Source organism: Tinamus guttatus, unplaced genomic scaffold (genome assembly GCF_059628265.1).
Source record: "Tinamus guttatus ecotype Peru unplaced genomic scaffold, ASM5962826v1 Tinamus_guttatus_pri_ptg000549l, whole genome shotgun sequence".
Classification (NCBI taxonomy): domain Eukaryota; kingdom Metazoa; phylum Chordata; class Aves; order Tinamiformes; family Tinamidae; genus Tinamus; species Tinamus guttatus.
The window spans coordinates 908,441-926,732 of NW_028289083.1; the positions used below are offsets into that span (position 1 = coordinate 908,441).

Below are 18,292 nucleotides of genomic sequence, written 5' to 3' on the forward strand. Positions count from 1 at the left end.
TGAAATTCATTTGTTTCGTCTAAAAAAGAAGAAATAATAATGAAGAAATGATAGCATATAGTTACTGCAACAAAATCAGACACTTGCATATATTGCTCAACATTTTAGGTGAATTTATACTCATGCATTAATATGCGGCAGTGTGCATTAATGCATATTTAATGATTGCACTGCCTCTTAAATATGGTTGTAATAACTCTTGCAAAGAATTAGTCAAAACAGGTACTGTGACTTTCAGAAGCCTTGAGTATGTAATTTCTACCAGTTTCAGTTGGAAGAATGAGTGCCTAACATGTCTGAAATTTTAGGAGCCAAAGTTTGGTTAATATTTTTTAAAAAGTCTTCACTAAGCCATATAAGAGGAAACATATCTGAATATGTATGTCATGAATAATTATCATGCTATTTAGCATGGTGGCTGACTATAAATATCTCTGATGTACTGCAGAAATAAAATTAAGCTGTTCATGAGAATTTTAAAATAGAGACAGCTGCACTGCATCAGTCAAAGGCAAATTTGATATCCTGTTTCTAGTAGCAGGCAGCAGCCTGGGGAAGAATATACATGAACAGGGAAACACAGAAATACTTCTCCAGAATACTTCCCCATTCCCCCAAAACTGACATTTCAGAATCTTGCAGAGCTAGTGTCACTATCTGCATGTTTTGAGAGCCTTGTGTTAATTTGTCCTGAGCTTTTTAAAATGCATACTTAAGTTTATGTATATTGTGTGAAGGACCATTCTTCAGTTTCTTCTGCATAGTTTAATTTATGGTCCCCTAGTTTTTATATTTGTCTTTCTCATGTCACTCATGATTTTAAAGCTCTGCACTTTATTTCCTCATTTGCCTTTCTTCCAACTCCTGAAATAAATTATGGAAACAGAAGCTTTGACAGCCTGGAGATAGGGTGCTGATGAAAGCAGTGTGTAATTCTCCTAGGCCTATTGGATTCCCTGAATGTCAGCATGTGCCCAGCTTTCTTCGGGGTGCTTCACAAGTAGAGGAGCGGGCATAGCTGGACTCTACTGAAGATGAGATAGAGCTGGCACAGAAGATATCTTCTCATACGCATCTTGGTCTCAGTGGAGGTCATTTTGCATGGCTTCCCATCATGATGTTTCAATGATGGCATGCCCAGGATCCTCTCCCTATCTTGCCACCTCTTTTCATGTTGTAGGTTGCAGGGGCAAAGGAACTTCTAGTAACCCATCAAGCCTAAAACTCAAACCATTTCTCCTGGACCTGAAGATTTTTATTCTCAAATCCATGGGGTGTGCAAGTTTCTTGTGCCAGTCCTCACAATACATTTTTTTTTCCTTTGCTTTGGAGGGTTATTTTAAAATTCAAAATTGAAGAAAACTTCTTGCTGAAAAATATCTAAATCCTTCAAGCATCTTCAACATTGTTAGTGGAATGCTCCAAATGTTGGCTGACCATTCATTCTCAACAGCAATAATACATTAGTATGTGAGAGGTGCTGCTTACCTGTTTTGAACTGCGTAGCTATTTTGCTTCACCACAGGGCCGTTTTTCAATGCTTTCTCCTTGGCATGGCCTGCCACCAGCTTCCGGTGCAGGGTTATTGCACACACGAGTTCGAGTGCTTTCTCCTCTCACGCAGGCAGACCAGGCACTCCAGCAGCTCCAGCCTCTATCGGTGACAACTGATATAAAGACACCATGGTAAGATTAGTGCAGCATCTCTCTGCCATGCTAAGATTAGTGCGGCATCTCTCTGACTTCTGAGCAGTAACAGCGATATCATTAAACAGACTTTTTTTGAGGGTGGATGAGATGGATCGTGGTTCAGTTCTTGCTTTTTCAGCTGTGGTGATTCTACAAATTATTGCATATTCTGGCCTACATCCCATCTGCACAGGCTTCCCTTTTGAAAGCTCCGTGTCAGTAGCACTTCTCAGAGGTTTCAAAATTTTGTCACCCTAGGAATGATTCTGGAGTATTCAACATTTTTGCCACCTGAACCTCAAACACTTGGCCATAGGGAATGAATTTACTGCACAGTAGATTTTTAAAGAGTCAACTGTGGAACTGCATTCATCTTTCCTCTCTTTTGTGGATCAATCTAATATTAAGTTAACAGAGAAAATTTGAAATGTGATCATGTGTTAGCAAGCATGATGCTTTTTGCAGGATGCTGGAGACAAACCAGCTTATGTCATTGTGAGAGTGTTTTTGCTTTGACTTGATTTACAGCCCTGATTCTGTGCCGTTACTCCACCATGCTTCAGTAGTGCTCCTATGTACTTAAATTAATTTGGAGTGTCATTCTAATACACAGCAAGGTATGTGGAACTAAGTGCCCTCCTCATAGAAAGGTCCTAGTAACTTACATTAACTGCTGTTAATCCATGGAATGGATTAACTGGAACTACCAGTTATCCATAGAATTTGACAGTAGTAGCTATAAGGGGGTGCTATAACATCCTTATGTCCTTATATGGTGGCTCATTTTGTCTGGATATTATACTAATAACCATACTCATTTTAATCTGCCCAAAACATTTACTAACCTTTAATTAGTGTAGATTTGGGAATCTGACAAGCAATTCCTTTAAAGTAGCTAGAGCACATGCATGTACACATTCCATCCACCAGCACAACAGTGCCTCCATTTTTGCAAGGTTTGCATTTGCACGTGCTATATTCAGTAACGTAGTCCTCAATTGCTCTTTCCAAATTTTGTTTCTTCACGTAAGCATCTCTCATCTTAACTGGAACAAGTGTATGTATTGGTGAAGGCTGTAGAAGAAAATAGGCTATGTATAAAAGACTGTTTGGTAGTTCTGCTTCCTTTTGATATTAACATCACTAAACTAAATGTCTGAAGAAAAAGGCTATTATTTATCAAGATAAATAAAATACCTTAAAGTTAATGATAAACTTGGGGCCTCACCTCCATCTAATTAAAAAAAAAAAAAAGCTTTAAAATGGCAAGAGACTTAGCTTAGAAGAGACTTACCCGTTGCTGTATCACTACAGGAGCATCAACCAATGACTTAGCCCACTCTATGTAATCCTCTATGTTTACTGTTCTTACTCCTCGCAGTAGCATTTCTTTTATTTTAACTGAAAAATCAATCTTTCCTCCATCAACTAAGGAAATGACATCATCAATGACTGCATCATCTTTATAGTGTACTGTAGAAAGAAAGCAGAGAGGAAAAGAAGGAATGTAATTTGAAAAATAGTAGTGAAGATTACACCTCTTAGCACAACTAGTCTAGTTCTTTAAAATGAGAGGAGATAGAAGAACCCTTTACTTATTGGCCATGGTGGAATTCCACCTGTCTTTGCTTGCAGTTATTATGTGGGAGGAAATTTGCTATTTTGCAATTAAATCAGAAAACCGTATACCTGAAAGTAAAAGAAGTGGGTAGATCAGCATGTGATAGGTTATGTAGATCTTAGCCATTTAATAAAAAGCCAAAGAAATTAAGAGTAATACTGCTGTATTACCTGAGCTGGACCAGAAAAATCACAGAATCACAGAATGGTTACGGTTGGAAGGGACCTCTAGAGATCATCTAGCCCAACCCCCCTGCTCAGGCAAGAATTTAGAACAGGGCAGCATTAGACAAGCTTGAGATTTGTTGTTTGCTCAACAACAAACCCCTTCAGTCTTCATCTTGAAGTAGTTCTACGGTAAAAGCCTCATCTCCAGGCACACAAAAGAGGACATAGGAATATGGACAAGCAGGGGAAGCCGAGTAACTGAATCAGAGGAGTTAGGTTCTCCTCCCAGGGCTGTTCTGGGTCAATCACCAGCTCCATAGGCTAACAGCAGTGGAGGCCCTCGGACCTCCTTACTGTCGAGCGAGTATGGACTAATTAAGATTAAGGGTAAATGGCTTGGGAGCCAAGCATCAAAGTAGCCATAAATCGGGCTGGGTACACTAGAAACTTAGTGTTTCTAAGTGAGGCAGCTCAAGAAGTCAGCTACTAAGGAGGCCCTAAGGTTTGGGGGCCAGCTGAGACCTCTTGTTACGTGTGTGTGTGTGGCAATCAGAGAACAGAGGATCCAGGGGCCAGTTACTGGATAGACTGAATGTCTAAGGCAGCCGTTGGAGAAATTAATATTGTCTGTATTTAAGTATTTCCCACTTCATCCTGATCAGCCACAGAGGGGAACAGGATGAGGCCATAGGTGCTATTTGTGTTTCCATGAATGCTGTATTTGTGTCTGTGGGGATCTGTGTGGCTGGCTGTGAGTGTGTGTGTGTGTGTGTGTGGTGCATGTGTGTTTGTATGTGCACCAACCAGCCATACATGTTCAGCCTTGCTATTGGTTGGAAAGGGGGGCATGGAGTTAGAGTAGCTTCACCTCTGCTGGACTTGTCCTTATACAATGACCTTTCAGTTATATACAGGGATTAAAACGGTATCATCTTTCTTTAAGCAAAATGTATATAAGGATATACTTACATTTGTCTCTCACCTTAATCTTTTGACATTTATTATCATTAATATTAAGATCAGCACTCAATCCCATATATGTTGCACTGGCATCTAAATGATAGCCAAGGCATTTTTTTACATCTTCTACGGTGATACCTGGGAGTGGAAATAATTAGATGATTATTACAGGGACAGAAGGCTGTAAAGAATGTAATTATACTATTCCTCTAGGTTTCTTCCGCCCATTTCTTTTATGTTTTCTCCTCTTCCATATAATGAATTTGAGGATGATTCATGTGGCTGCACTGAGGCAGATGAGATATGCAGTGATTAGGAAAATGCTAAGAACCCTCCAAAAACTCATTTATGTTTTTCTTTCTACTTTAAAGTAGATATTTTGTCTTTTCTGCTTATCATTTCCTCTCTTTTGTGTGCTAAATTATTGAGTTCTTACAGCTTTTGTCTCCCAGCCTCAAACGAGTTGATTTTCTTTTACTTGTACATGTAATCAACACCACTAATCTCCTAGGTACACTCTTCTTTTAAATTACATTCCTCCTTTATTCTCTACTACCTCTAGCACATCTTTTCTATCTATTGGACTCAAGCATTTGATCTGAAGCTTTAGCCTTTGTTCAGAGAGACCTTACTTAAGTTTGGATCTTAAAAAAGGAGCAGCACCATCTTCAGGTTTTGAAAAGAAAAATGCTATAATCCGTAAATGACATCTCTGCTCCATGTCCTTTGAAATATTTTGAACATTGCATGGCAATAAGATTCTTAATACTTCATGCATCAGCTATTTATTTTCTGACCAAAATCAGCTTCAGAATGATCACTTAAACGCATCACAAAACCACATGTGCCTGAACTGCACAAGGGAGGATTAAGTTACTGCTTTCCTATCTTAACCAGGGTAAGGAAAATTCCAGCCTGAATGTTAAGGTTTATAAAAACAATTCCAACATGATCAACTATATCATGTGATTTCTGGAAAGTTCAATTTATCCATTATTCTGTGCCAATGCCATACGCAGAGTGATTGCAACCCAAGAAGATACAGACTGGCAAAATGATGTTTCAGCCAGATTTCTTAGGCTTTGCAGCACTCTTGTGAATCAGACCCCCACCACTACTGTGAATATTTTGAATAGTTTTATTTAAGATTTTTTTTTTAAGTGACATGCTTAAAATGCAGACTTCCACTAAAAATGCTAGAAATTAGAAAACATTCTAATCTCTTGAACTGGTGTAATTCTATACTGATGTCACTGATGGTACACATTGAACTGCGCTGTCTGCAGGAAAGCTCCACATGCACAAGTCTGTCCTCACCATTTCTCTGTGCAACAGTGATAACCTGCATAGCAGAGTGAGGCCAGGAGAACACCTACCTGAATGAGACATTGCATAATCATCTAGCACATACACAAGCTCGTATTTTCCTCCTACAGTTCCAGAGACTGCATAGTGAGTTCCATAATCTTCTAGGAATTTGAAATATTCCCCCTTATCATATTCAGCAGGCAGAAAGTTTAGATCATCAAGGAAAATGTCTGTGAGACGGACATCACGACTTCGCATCTGGAATCTTCCGAGCTGAATCTTTCCTTTTACGTGCAGGAAGGTTTGGTTCTGAACACACCAGGGAGAAGAAAGCAGGAGGTGAGAGGGCCCTGTCATATGCAGTACAGCAGTTCTGTTTTTATTTAAAGAAACTGTAGCGCTTTAAAATATCATATTCAATCTAGCATTTTGGAACAGAGACAAACTTTTTCACATGAAACAGCAGGTTCTCTAAAATGTCCTATCCTGTAGAGGTCTAAGGAAGTAGGAAGAAGCTTAGTTAATTTCTGTATTTGTCAGCAATGCAAAGCTCTTTGTTCGTTAATTTCAGTAAACCTTTGTGATCTATTTGATGACATGTTCTTGTCACTAAATGCACTATCTGTAGAAAAGTGCCTTCCTGACTTAATTTTATAAGACAGAAAATAATACTGTATGGCTTGCTCTGACCTGCACACTGAGGTCAGCTGGAGTTTTTGTCTTTGTTTATAAGCAGAACAGAACCAAGTTCTCTCTTTTTGGAATCACTTCTCTGTTATTCTCAGACTGCCTGAATAAAAAGAGCATTGCTCCAATGAAAAAAAAATGATTGAATGGCATAAGATGAAAATTAGTTAGGAGAAAATATCTTTGGGACCTGTGATCCATACATATAATTCTGACTTGAGTTTCATGCTCTATATAGCCATAAATTATGCTGCTGATGATTTGATATCATAACCTCAACTAAAGTCAATCTGCTGCATTTACAACAGGACATCTTGTGGAACGGTAACACTTTAGGCTCTAAACAAACACAAAGGGCTTCCTCCCCAAGAATCAACCCATATCAGTATTCATATGTATGTATTCAATATTATTTAAGTAACCAGTTATAAAATTTATCTTAGTTTTCCATTAAATCCATTTCATCTGCTGGTCTCTGAAGGGTGGCTTGAAAAAAAAAGGCTGACAAGCTGGAAAGGTTGAATCACTTGAGGCAGATATATTCTGCTAAGGCTACTTCTGTACTAGTAAATAAAATGGGATAGGGCCTTTTAATTACATCTATTTTGCTTCTCCAAGCTCACCTACCTTTAGGCCTACTCACTGGCATTTTTTTTTATCCCAGGACTTGGTCTAATTTGTCCACTAGATCAGAGCTGCTGTGTAATCAAGATGAGACCAGAGATCTCTGGCCCTTCCTAATGTCGAGGCCCCAGGGAAGATGAGGGTGGTTGCTAGCTGATGGAAACAATAAGCTAGATTTGATTAGGCTTTTAGCATCCTCTGAAATCCTAATCCTAGTACTGCCAGTATTTAATTTTTGTGAATAAATGCCATAAAATTAGTAAGCAAGAACAGTATTTAGAAAGATTAATTTTGCTTTTTTTCTGATATTATGTACATTTTGCTGTTTGTAAAATCACTGCCTTAAGCCCGTTTGCATGATAAAACTCACCCTTTCTGTGATGGTTTTCAGGACTGAACTTAAACTTGAATTCTTGCTGTAGTGATACTTGAAATTCCCCTGTGCAGTTATGTTGCCACGTGCGTCAGTAGGTGTGTATTTCACAGACAGACCCACGTTAAATTGTCTTTGCTTTTCTATGTAAACCTCTCGGATCATTTCTGCACGATCATGATAGTACTCAGCTGTGAAGGTTTTGTCTGCTTTTGTCTTAAAAAAGATCATGAAAAGATTGTATGAGTAGTTAAAAAACAGTAACAACAGTAAAAGAAAATCTATGTAGCACTTCTAAGTTGTATATTTTATCTATGTTATCAATATAAAAAATATATAAAATAGATGCTAATAGGAACCCAGCAGATGGGCGTAAAGGATGAAAGCCTGCGTCACTTTGTATAGTGGTTGCACTGTCTTTGAATAGAATAACACAAATAACTGAGTTTTTCTCTGAATACTAAAGTCATTCCACAGAAGGGCCCAACGGAGCTACGTGCAATTTTGAACTAGAAAATTATTTTTTCAGCAAAAAAAAAATCCCAACCTTTACCAACCTGTTGATTTGTCTCCTGGTAAATGTTAAGTTTTCATTGAAAAAGCAAATGTTTGAAACTCAAAATAATTTGACTCAGCTAGAGAATGTGTTTCAGCTGAATCATTGATTTGATTTGTGTTAGTTCTCCCAGAACCCCATAGGGCGGTTTATGTGGTTTCCCTGTGTATTCAGCCTCTCCTGAGATCCAAGCTCCCAAGACTGGCTGCATCTGTTAAGCCTCACTGCAGCCAGGAATTGTTATGGAAAAAATCCCTCACTTTGTGGACAGATGATACTGTCCAAACGGAGATGTAATCCAAACAGGACTCTAATGAAAATCTTGTCCTGCTGGACTTTCCTTAGATGACTTGTGTGTCTCCTGTGTGAACACACTGTACTATGTGTCCCAACATGAGGATTCCCAGATCACTCGCAGACTCTGCCCTATTGCTTGTAATGCGGCTTGGAATGGTGAGTGTTTGGTGGAAGCCAAATGGTCCATGTAAAGGACCATAATTTCAAAAGTATCATCACCCATGCTTTGAGTTTCTACAGTGTTTGGGCAGTCAAGCAGCAAAATTTTGTTTTGTTTTCCAAAACACCTGAGCAAACAGCCTATGAAAATTGGATTTGTTCAATGCATTCCATGTTGCATATCCAAAACCACAACTCAGTGGAAAAAATAACCAAAAAGCTGCACCCTGTGAAAGCACTTGAATTTAATTTGCTCAAACTGGTAAAGAATCTCCCAAAGATTTATAAAGATGAAATAAGTCATAACGTTTCAGAAAAATCTCACTTGCCACTTGCATCAGAAACTGCCTTTCTGACAGTTACTTTAAATATATATATTTTTAAATTAAATATCCACTCTTTTCCCTAGAAGCACCTTTTAATGCCCAAAACCATTGCCCAGTTTGGACTATTCATCAGATATAACTAACAGCAAGTCCACTTCTCCCTTTTCCCTCCCCACCTTCAATTCTATTTTAATGATTTCTGCTTTTGCAAGCTATGAAGAAAAGCCATATATGTTCAGTTTCTGGTATTTATTGGCATGAACTGTTTCTCAGAGCGCTAACAAATGAAAACAAATGCAAATACAGCCCTTCTCCCCTAAACATCATCTGAACCAGCTCAGAGGGTTCAAAAATAAACAGAAAACTATGAGGACGATGGTTCAGTGAATAGCAAGGCTCAGCATGTAACACTGTCAACATAATTTATATATGTCAACAGTTCCCTTATGTTTCAGGAATAATAGTTGCCAGATCATTCTTAGAATGCAACAAGAAACAAGATTTATATAATCATATTACATAACTACAAAGATTCCAGAAAGCAACTTTCATTTACTATGTGCAAATACCACATCAAATGCAATGGAGACTTGGTGCAACTGTGTTTAATTGCTAATTCAAAAGATAACCCAACCTGTTGCCCTGTGGACTTTTTAAAGCTAAAGAGCTTTTACCACCTGACTCGAGAGACATGTGGGGTCTTGTGAGAGGAGGCCAGGGTTGACCTTCAGCCGAACGTAGCCGTCTCTCAGGAAGAACTTACGTCGTAGATGAGAACGCCGACGTTCCAGGGCTTGCGGTAGTAGGTGCGCGTGTTGCCGTCACGTGTGCGCTCGCACAGGCCATTGAAAAAGTCATTGTCGAACGGGCTGGCCAGGGGCTGCATCCCTAAGATATTGATCCTAGGGCGGAAACACAAGAGAGGCTGTACTTCATAAAAGCCTCTTTAAGGAGGCCTGTTTCTTTTTAAGGAATATACTTTTGAGGAGTCATTCCTAGGTTCAGAACAGATACTTTTTTTTTTTCTTTTTTTTTCTTCTCATAACTTAAATTAGTTTGTTGCTGATAGGAACTTTAATAGCAAACATAGATTAGTCCCATCATCAACCCTGTAGAAGGAGGATACAGCCCCTCCTGGCTTTGCTCTCCTTCCAGGGAGCGACCTGCAGGAGTAACAGAAGTCTCCTGGGGCAGGGCAGAGGAAGTTTGGATTGCAATAAATCCGTAGCAGAGGGCACGTTATTTCCATATCTCTATCTGCCTATGTACCCACTTACAAGAGGTAGTTCTAAAACAATTTCTCCGTGTGGATTTTTTTTTTAATTAGGTTTTGCCTTTCCACATCTGTTTTATACATTGAGACCTTTCCAGGGGCCACAGTATTTACATCGGCTACATGCCCATATTTCTAATGGGGTATAGAAAACAGCTAGCAGTTCACCAAAGATGTCAGCATCACAACTGCATGTCTATCCAGAATTTTCTCATGAGAAGCTAAAGTAATAAAATATAATAGAAATAATAAAGTAGCTAGTTCTAAAAATGCCTATAGATCTGACTCACTTCCATGTTACAGAGGCAGCATCTTGCAATAGTATCAAAATGAATTAGAGGATGTACCCTCTTATTTAAACACAAGGTGGTGCTATGATATATTTTTATTTTAGTCTGTTGCAGTTTGGATAGCTACCTTATTATTCAATGTGTACATACGCTGTATGTGCTACTTTTGCTTTATTTAAAATAAGAGAGATCCATCAGAGCCTGAGAGCAGAAGAGTGACTTTTCAGTTTAGATTAATGAGAAGGCTCCTGTAAACAGCAAACAGAAGTAAAGGATTCAGTGCTGAAAAAATGTTGCAGGCAGCAATGTGGCTTGTCCTGAAAAATAAGCAAGATGCATTTTTTCCCTCTTCAATATGCATTAGTGAAATCATTGGGAATAGCTAAATCTTCCCAATTGTTATTATATTAATAACATATGTATAGAAACCTCATCTACATGCATAAGCAAACAATGCTTATATATAATCTTTGTATTTCCACTGTCTTTACAAGTGCCATAAACATAATGATTTATTTAGTGTCCGTAGTCTGAATAGGTATTTAATCATCCCGATCTGTATAAACGAAAACTATAGGGAGTTGCTCTTCCAAAGCCACACAGTGTTTCTGAGAACTTCAGTCCCCACTTGGGGAAAGAGCAGCCCGTCCACCGTGGCGCACTGAGCCACCCTAGGCTGCTCTGCTCGCAAGGCCTGGTGCTGGCAGGAGGTTTCTTGGCTACGCACCCTTGCCCCGCAGTCCTGCCGATTTCTGACACGTCAATGTCATGATTACGGCACGGTGACCGCGGCTCGGACTCACAGTCGTCTTCGTCAGAAAAGTCTCCGCAGTCATTGTCTACGTTACACACGAGACGTTGCTTGATACAGCGACCTAAGCAGAGAAAAAAACATTGGATGAATCCATTTTGTTTTCCAAGATGGACTTTTTCTAAGATGCTCCTTCCCTCTTCTTCTCTCCCTGCACTCCCCAGCTATTCCTTACTAAGATCTTCCTCTTGGTTTCCTTATTGTCACAAGGAAATGGAATCCTACACCCAGCACACTGCAGAAAACAAATATCACGAAATTCACTTAGTAGCTTCCTGGGATAGCTAAGAAAACTAAGTGACGGGAGAGCTGCTGTCATTTGCAGGAAGTTATTATTTCCTTGGACTGCTTCTGTATTCATCTTTGATTATTAGATTTTAAAAATTGTATTATCAGAGTACAGGAAAATATTAAGTCAGTTATCAACAAAGAATTATTTCTGAGATGCTTCATTTTTTGCTGTTGGGAGGGCATGAACTATAGTGATTTGTATTCTAAAGTAGCAGTGACATTAATTACACTGAGGTCAGGTAGGGTTTCACTGTAGGTTTTGCAAAGACTGATTTTTTCTACATGATTTGAAGATTTGAAGTAAATTTATGCCTGACATAATAAAAAGACACTTGCTCCTATCAGTTAGCTTGCCTGTAGAGTGTCACAGCCACAGAACAGCTTTGAACTACTATTCAATGATATACTTCATAATTTTTCTTTCTCTACTTGGACTTCATAGTATTTGAGATACACTTAATATTCGCAATGGCTTGGGACATAAAATCCACCTAACATCTTTCCTTTTCAGAATGATTTAACCATTAACATTTCATTATTCGTTTTGATTTGTGAGTCTTGAAGATTATGCTAATTCATATGCACGTATGGCTCTACAAGTTTATATTTTACTTGGAATCTAGAGGCATTCTGACCTCAAGCAGACATGCACAGAACTGCTGTGCTCACCTAAACCTCCCTAACTCATTTTGTCAAAATTCTTTCAGCTCTAGTTTTTCCAACTGATTTTTTGTTAAACACTAGGGTGCTGTTCTTGGTGGGATGAAAGGAGGGAAACGCATAGTAAGTCAGCTTTCCCCCTCCAAAAAACAAAGCACTGAAAATAAACCTCTCTATCTGTTAGTGCTTATTAGCTTCAATGGATATTGATTGAGCTTCTTCCTAGAACTAAGTAAGAAGCAGATTGCTGAGTTACTGCACAACTCATTATGATGTGAAAAGAAAACCTACCAGAAGTGCATTGAAAGTCAGTACCACAGTCTGGTTCTGGGCCTTCAGGACAGGCTTGGCTGGTTTTACAGCTTTGTGAATCTCTCAAAGTCTCCAGACATGATTTTCCACCAAATTGTCCAAATTTCTCAATACTTCTGGATCGAAACTTGAGAGATAGGTAACAGAATTAACATTTCTTGGAGAGAGGAGAGAAAAAAAGCTAGAACTAAGGGATTTCCAGCTGAACTTTGAACTTCCCAGAACAAAGGATCTTTGGTGAGATTTTTGGTTGAGAAATAAATACTTGTACAGCAACATTTAATTAATACCTGTTTTAGCAAGCATACAGAGATGCTTATTTTTCACTATTTTGTTTACAAGAAATCCAAGGAGGAAGTTACATCATATCTTATATACTTTCAAATCTGTGCTTCGAAGAAGGTAATTCTAGCCCATTAATTTCATATAGATTGCATACCTTTGGATGAATGTACATAGTTTGTAAATCTGCCTCTGGAAATCACTGTAATGTTATCTGCCACCAGTAGCATTAGCTACTTTTAAGGTACTAGGAATTAGCAGAGATTTTGGGACTTGGAATTCTTGCAACTTCATGTAGCAAAATCATGATATAATCAACAAGGAACTGCCTTGGGTGTTTTTGAACTTTCATGTGAAGAACTTCCTTGAGATAACAAATCTGATTTTGACAAAAATATCTTTTTTTACTTAAAGAGAAAAAAATATTAAAAACTAAGTTTCTTAATAGAACCATCCCCATGGCGGGGGAAAAAAAAAGGAGGGGGGGATTATTTCTATCAACAAAACCTTGAAGGCTTGAAAGTAGTTTTGTACACTGGATGCAGCCTTCCCTTATTATTAAGGCTTCAGGTAGCAATCACGCGAACATTTATGAATTTTACCAAATTACGCATGTACCTTAAGGGCTGCAAGCTGCTATTTTCCCCAACCCCGGAGGCCGGCAGGGCCGCTTGCTTGCCGCCTTGGCGGCTCTGTCTTACCCTCTGATACGTGCACGGGTCGCAGGGCCCCCACGCGCTCCAGCCGCTCAGCTTACAGTCTATCGGGGATGGGGCATCCAGCTCTCTTCTCGCCCTGTGGAAAGCTTTCTGGAAGAACTGTCAGACAAGACATTGCAGTACAGTGCTGGGGCAGTACACTGAAACCCTGCCTGTGGTTGTTCTCAAATCATAGGCCAACATTTCAGGAGCCTCTTCAAGCTGCTTGCTGGCTTCACTTCTGTAGCAGCATGGGGTACTTAAAGTTTATAAACTCTTTCGTGCTGGTTTAAAATTCAATTTTATTGAAAAAAAAATAAAAGTCAAACACCAGGGTCTGACCTGCCTACTTTGCTCTAAGTTATTTATTTATTTATTTTTGTCTAACATGGAATATTCACTCACTGCCTGCTAATCATTTCTGCACTCTGCCGGTTAATACCAGGCCCTCTACAACAGGAACTTCTGAGCCCAGTATGTTGGTAAATCTGCAGCTCCCTTGTCTGAGGCATGCATTTTTTTTTTTTCTTTTTTCCAGGCAGGGCTTTGCCCTGCGCTCCTTGACCCTGCCTTTCCCTTATACAAACATGCCAGGTGACCAAATAAATGTAACCTGGTTCCATGAAATTGAGAAATCTTCCGTTTGGACAAAGAAGATACACCAGTCTGTTTAGCCTTCTGTTGCCACTTACTGTATATTAATGCTGCATATCTACTAAGATGGTGTCAAGACGCTTAAGTTGACCCATGTCACTTTCCAGCATTGAATCTGAAACAGCTCTATGGTCACACGCTTACTGTGCAACCCTTTACAGATCCTGCTCACGCTGCCAGGCCCCTGAGCTGTAAGCACGTTGCTGAACATGCAGAGCCACTGCTGCTGGAAGCAGCGTATCATGCTCTCACCCAGCCCTGCCTACTGCCTCTGAGATACTCTCTTGCCAAATCCTAAACTAGGACAGGCTAGGGTTTCTGGCAAGCCAGGCCTTCCAAAGCTTCCAAACTTGAGGATGGGAGGGAAGTGTGCAACTTTGCTGTATGGAAAACATCAGGTATTGGTGTGGTGACCCACAACCCCAGTCCAGGGAGAAGTGCAGTTTAAAGAGAAGGGAGAGCAGCTTAGGTACTGAAGAATATCACTGACACCAGTAGCTGGGAGGAAGAACATCAGAGACAAAATACTAACTGAACTGATAACTAAAATACTCTGCTAACCCTGACTTGGGACTTTGGGGGGAGGGAACAGTGCTCTCTGAAGGAAAAAACCCCAAACATTTCAGCATCAGTGCATAGAATTCCTTGCACTTTGTCCTAGACTGCACAAGCTCCTGCTACCCACTTTTACCCATGATTTGGCAGGGATACCAGTCATTTTGTCCATCTGTTATCAAGCAGGACATGAAAAACATTGTTTGATAGTTAGCACTGGTCAGCAGAGAAGGCAGAGCTCTTTCAGGAGACAACCTGGTATCATGTGAAGGCACCTTACAAGCTGTAACTGTTGGTGCCGTAACACAGCAGCACAGGCAGTAGTAGGATATGTACTCAAGCAGCTAGAAGTATGTCTGACTATGTTCTAACTAATTAGTTAGAAAGCTTTAGTTGAATCTAAATGTTCAAGCAATAAGAATTATCAAAAGACCAGGATGAAAACAAAACATTAAATATTATGGCTCTGAAAACTCTTGTACCCCCTCTGTTTGGGTACTTCAGACACTAAAAAGCCACCCATGGCTTTAGACACCTTCCTCCCCCTCCCCGCCCCATTCCCACAAAACAACACTTGGCTGTCCAGACAACATTCACACATGATCATAAAGTTTTGTTCCTGCAGTTCAAGTCTTAAAGCAGAGGAATCCAAGCTTACTCTTAGCTGCAAATAGCTATTACGGGATCCTTGCACCTTCCTACTTCATTCAGTACTGGTGATTCTCATAAGTGAGACACAGACTAGGCAGATACATGTCAGACAGTATAGCTCTTCCTGTGTTTTTATATCCACTAAAGCCCTGGTGTCTCCTAAAGATACTATAGTGGGGGGAGGAGGAAAGGGAGTTATATGACTCAGGAATTAGAGAGAGAGAGGCTCGGGACTTGAGATATTAGTGTAACTAACTACCATCATCAGAAAACCGAGCACCTTCAGACATGAGGCAGATGTTACACTTTCACCCTCTGCATGCAATAGACTGCTGCTTGAGCTCCACCTCCTTGCTGGACAATATTCCAACAGCTGTAAGCCCCCTTTTGGTGTGCCCTGTACCTATATGGATCCGATTTGGCTCCTCTTGGGAGAAAGACATCTCCCTTTTAGTTAGATATACAAAGAAATTACCCATGGAAGTGTTTGGATTATAGATTGATGCTCTGTGTTGGAGAAATATTAGACTAGAGACCTGCAAAAGACCAAGGACACTTACCTTCTGGCCCCCCCCAAAAGTGAGGCAGCTGCTTCTAAAATGCAGAGTGCTGATATAAGCTGCAAAATAGCATGCATGCTTCTCATCTTGCAGCCAAGTAGAGAATTGTCAGAACTGTATCTGAAACTTCTCTATTTGTTCCTTTTGTTATTTATTACCAAGAGAACAAACAAAACAGCACTTGCAAACAACAAAAAAAAAAAATCCCAACCAGTTACTGGCAGAACTGACTTATGGTAAGTGCGCTAAAGTTTACTTTTTTTCCTCTAGAAGAGTGGTAAATGCATAAAATACTCTTAGCTGTTTCTATTTCCTAGAATCTTTAAAAGCAGGGGAAAAAAAGTCTGTTTAATTAGAAGATTGTCCCTCATGCAAGTCACTGGCTTTTATGAGCCAGTTAACTAATAGTTCATAATTGTTTTTAAGAACAGGTTCATGTTCTAATATGTTTAAAAACTTCCTGGGGAGCCATGAAGCTGATACAAGAGAACAGCACACAATGAAAGCTAGCAGAGTTTTAAGATCCTTCAAAACAAAAACTATCACCAAAATCTAAACCACAGGATAACTTCTTAGAAGGCATTCTTGTTCAGAAGTTTGCTGTAATCCAGGCTTAAGGCATCATGTGTTAAGACAGTCATAAGACAGAAGTAACTCATGAATAAGCTGCTGTTTAGCAGTTAAGAGTAAAATATCTTGACTCAAGCTTAAAATGATCATGCAGTATAGAGATATTTGACAATGCTGAGTAGATCCAAAAAAAAAAAAAAAAAAAAAAAACACCACTTACTTTTGGTTCTGTCTCCACACTCACTTTTAAGTGAAAGAGGATGAGGGCACGCTGTATTTTTTCCTAACTCTTAACTCAGGATAGTTTCATGAGGTGAACAGGCATTCAAACTAAGGTAGCAGACCAGCAAGCATCTTTGACCAGGTTTTAAGAGGTCCTTCTGACCCAACTCACAGTTCTGCAATAGTTGTTTAAGCTAGGTTGTTGGAATGGTGACTGCTAAGTCATGGTATTGCTGTTAGTGTTAGCTTGGCTAGCCAGGTACGCATTTAGATGCTTAGCTCAGACACTTTCGTGTTCTAGTCTTAGATGTCAAGCTGACAGTTTTGTCTCTAGTATTAGAGTCTAGCCTAAAACAGTAGGTTTAATGACTAAGCATTAATCAAACTTCATTAAAATAAATCAGAAATTCTTTTTCTGAGCAAGCTAGATATTCCCCTTCGCTCCCCCCTGCCCTGCCCTTTAGTTTCCATTGCATCAATTACCTCTTACAAGCAGTTGGAATAGTTAAACTGAATGGGAAGAATGAAGTGGTGTCAGTTTATGAAAATGTGTGAGGGCTTTCAGCCTTGCTGAACAGGATAAGAAAGCATCTTTAGCTTCAGAAGTATTGACCAACTCAAGCTGTCCATGGGCTAAATGGGATGAACTAGTAAGAGCTTGCTTTACACAGCGCTGAGGCAGCCTAGGAGACTACTCAGACTTACCCAAAAAAATCACAGCATGGTCTTAAGTTTTGCAATAAGACAGCCACAGTAAGAAAGAGCGAGACAGAAATGATTCTTAGCAGGCTCTGAACAAGGAATGCCAGCTAGACCACAGGATTGAGTTTTGCAGGACAGAATCAACAGCCACACTTGCATTCATTTGCTATGAACATTTGCTTCTTTTTAATGTCATTAAGTAACATCATTTGAGATATGACAGCTTATAACAGTGTAACATCCATAAGTTTCTACATTTCCAGTTTGAACAAATAATTCATAGCTTTTTTGCATTACAGAAAGTGCAAAAGAGGTTTATATACAAGACAAATTGCATGACTGACCGAATTGGGTACTAAGGCTGTCTTCAAGTTGATTTTTATAGCTCTCCAGTTCAGCATACACATTTAACAATACTATTTCAAGTTTATACTTAGTATGAACAAAGACTCAAACATCAGCGATCCCCATTGTTGAAGTAAGTAACTTACAGTTGGTTATAAACCAACTGATTTAAATGTCTGTTAGTAAAGAACTTTGCTAGCAAAGGCACTCACTGCTTTCAAAGGAATGGAGAACTACCTCACATTGAAGGCACAGAGGTGATTTATCTATTCATCTAAGCAATCTAGGCATGGAGTGAAGCCATGATTGTCTTGTTTTCTAATGTATTGGGAATGTGCCACACTACTTAGCATGGCAACTCAAACTGAGCAATGTCAGGGACATTCACTGAAATATAAGCAAGAAGCCTATCTGCTTGTTCCACTTGTCTGCCAAGCCACCTTAAGAAAAAAAAAAAAAAAGAGTAGATTTCCCTCCCTGAAAAAAAAAAGTAATAAAATAAGCCATATTAGCACCAAGACAGTGTTTAATGTCCATGGCTACCTGGAGGCTCTGCAAAATGCTCTTCAGCTTACCCAACTATGGCATAGACTTGCAGTACCCTCAGAGCTCTGTTAAGGGCAAGTTTCCTCAGTTCCACAGTCCCACA

General features: G+C 39.4%; 1 protein-coding gene across 1 annotated transcript; it reads right to left on the reverse strand.

Moving 5' to 3' along the window:
• Positions 1-1,497: 1,497 nt before the first annotated feature.
• On the reverse strand, positions 1,498-15,902 carry C9 (complement C9). The gene is made up of 12 exons (XM_088534391.1): positions 15,805-15,902; positions 14,308-14,317; positions 13,388-13,495; positions 12,384-12,531; positions 11,058-11,205; positions 9,531-9,669; positions 7,427-7,645; positions 5,814-6,054; positions 4,447-4,575; positions 2,984-3,162; positions 2,535-2,763; positions 1,498-1,667 (listed from the first exon to the last, which is right to left on the reverse strand). Exons 1-12 carry the CDS (start codon positions 15,888-15,890, stop codon positions 1,507-1,509), a joined length of 1,797 nt encoding a protein of 598 aa, XP_088390517.1. The 5' UTR covers positions 15,891-15,902; the 3' UTR covers positions 1,498-1,506.
• Positions 15,903-18,292: the final 2,390 nt, after the last annotated feature.

What these genes read in the sequence shown, in the direction of transcription:
- C9 (XM_088534391.1), bottom strand. Translation starts at nt 15,890, where the DNA reads ATGAGAAGCATGCATGCTATTTTGCAGCTTATATCAGCACTCTGCATT. An exon ending in TGACTTTCAATGCACTTCTG is followed by an intron (nt 11,206 to 12,383) that starts GTAGGTTTTCTT and finishes TTCTCTGCTTAG; the next exon opens with GTCGCTGTATCAAGCAACGT. An exon ending in TTATGCAATGTCTCATTCAG is followed by an intron (nt 4,576 to 5,813) that starts GTAGGTGTTCTC and finishes TTCCACTCCCAG; the next exon opens with GTATCACCGTAGAAGATGTA.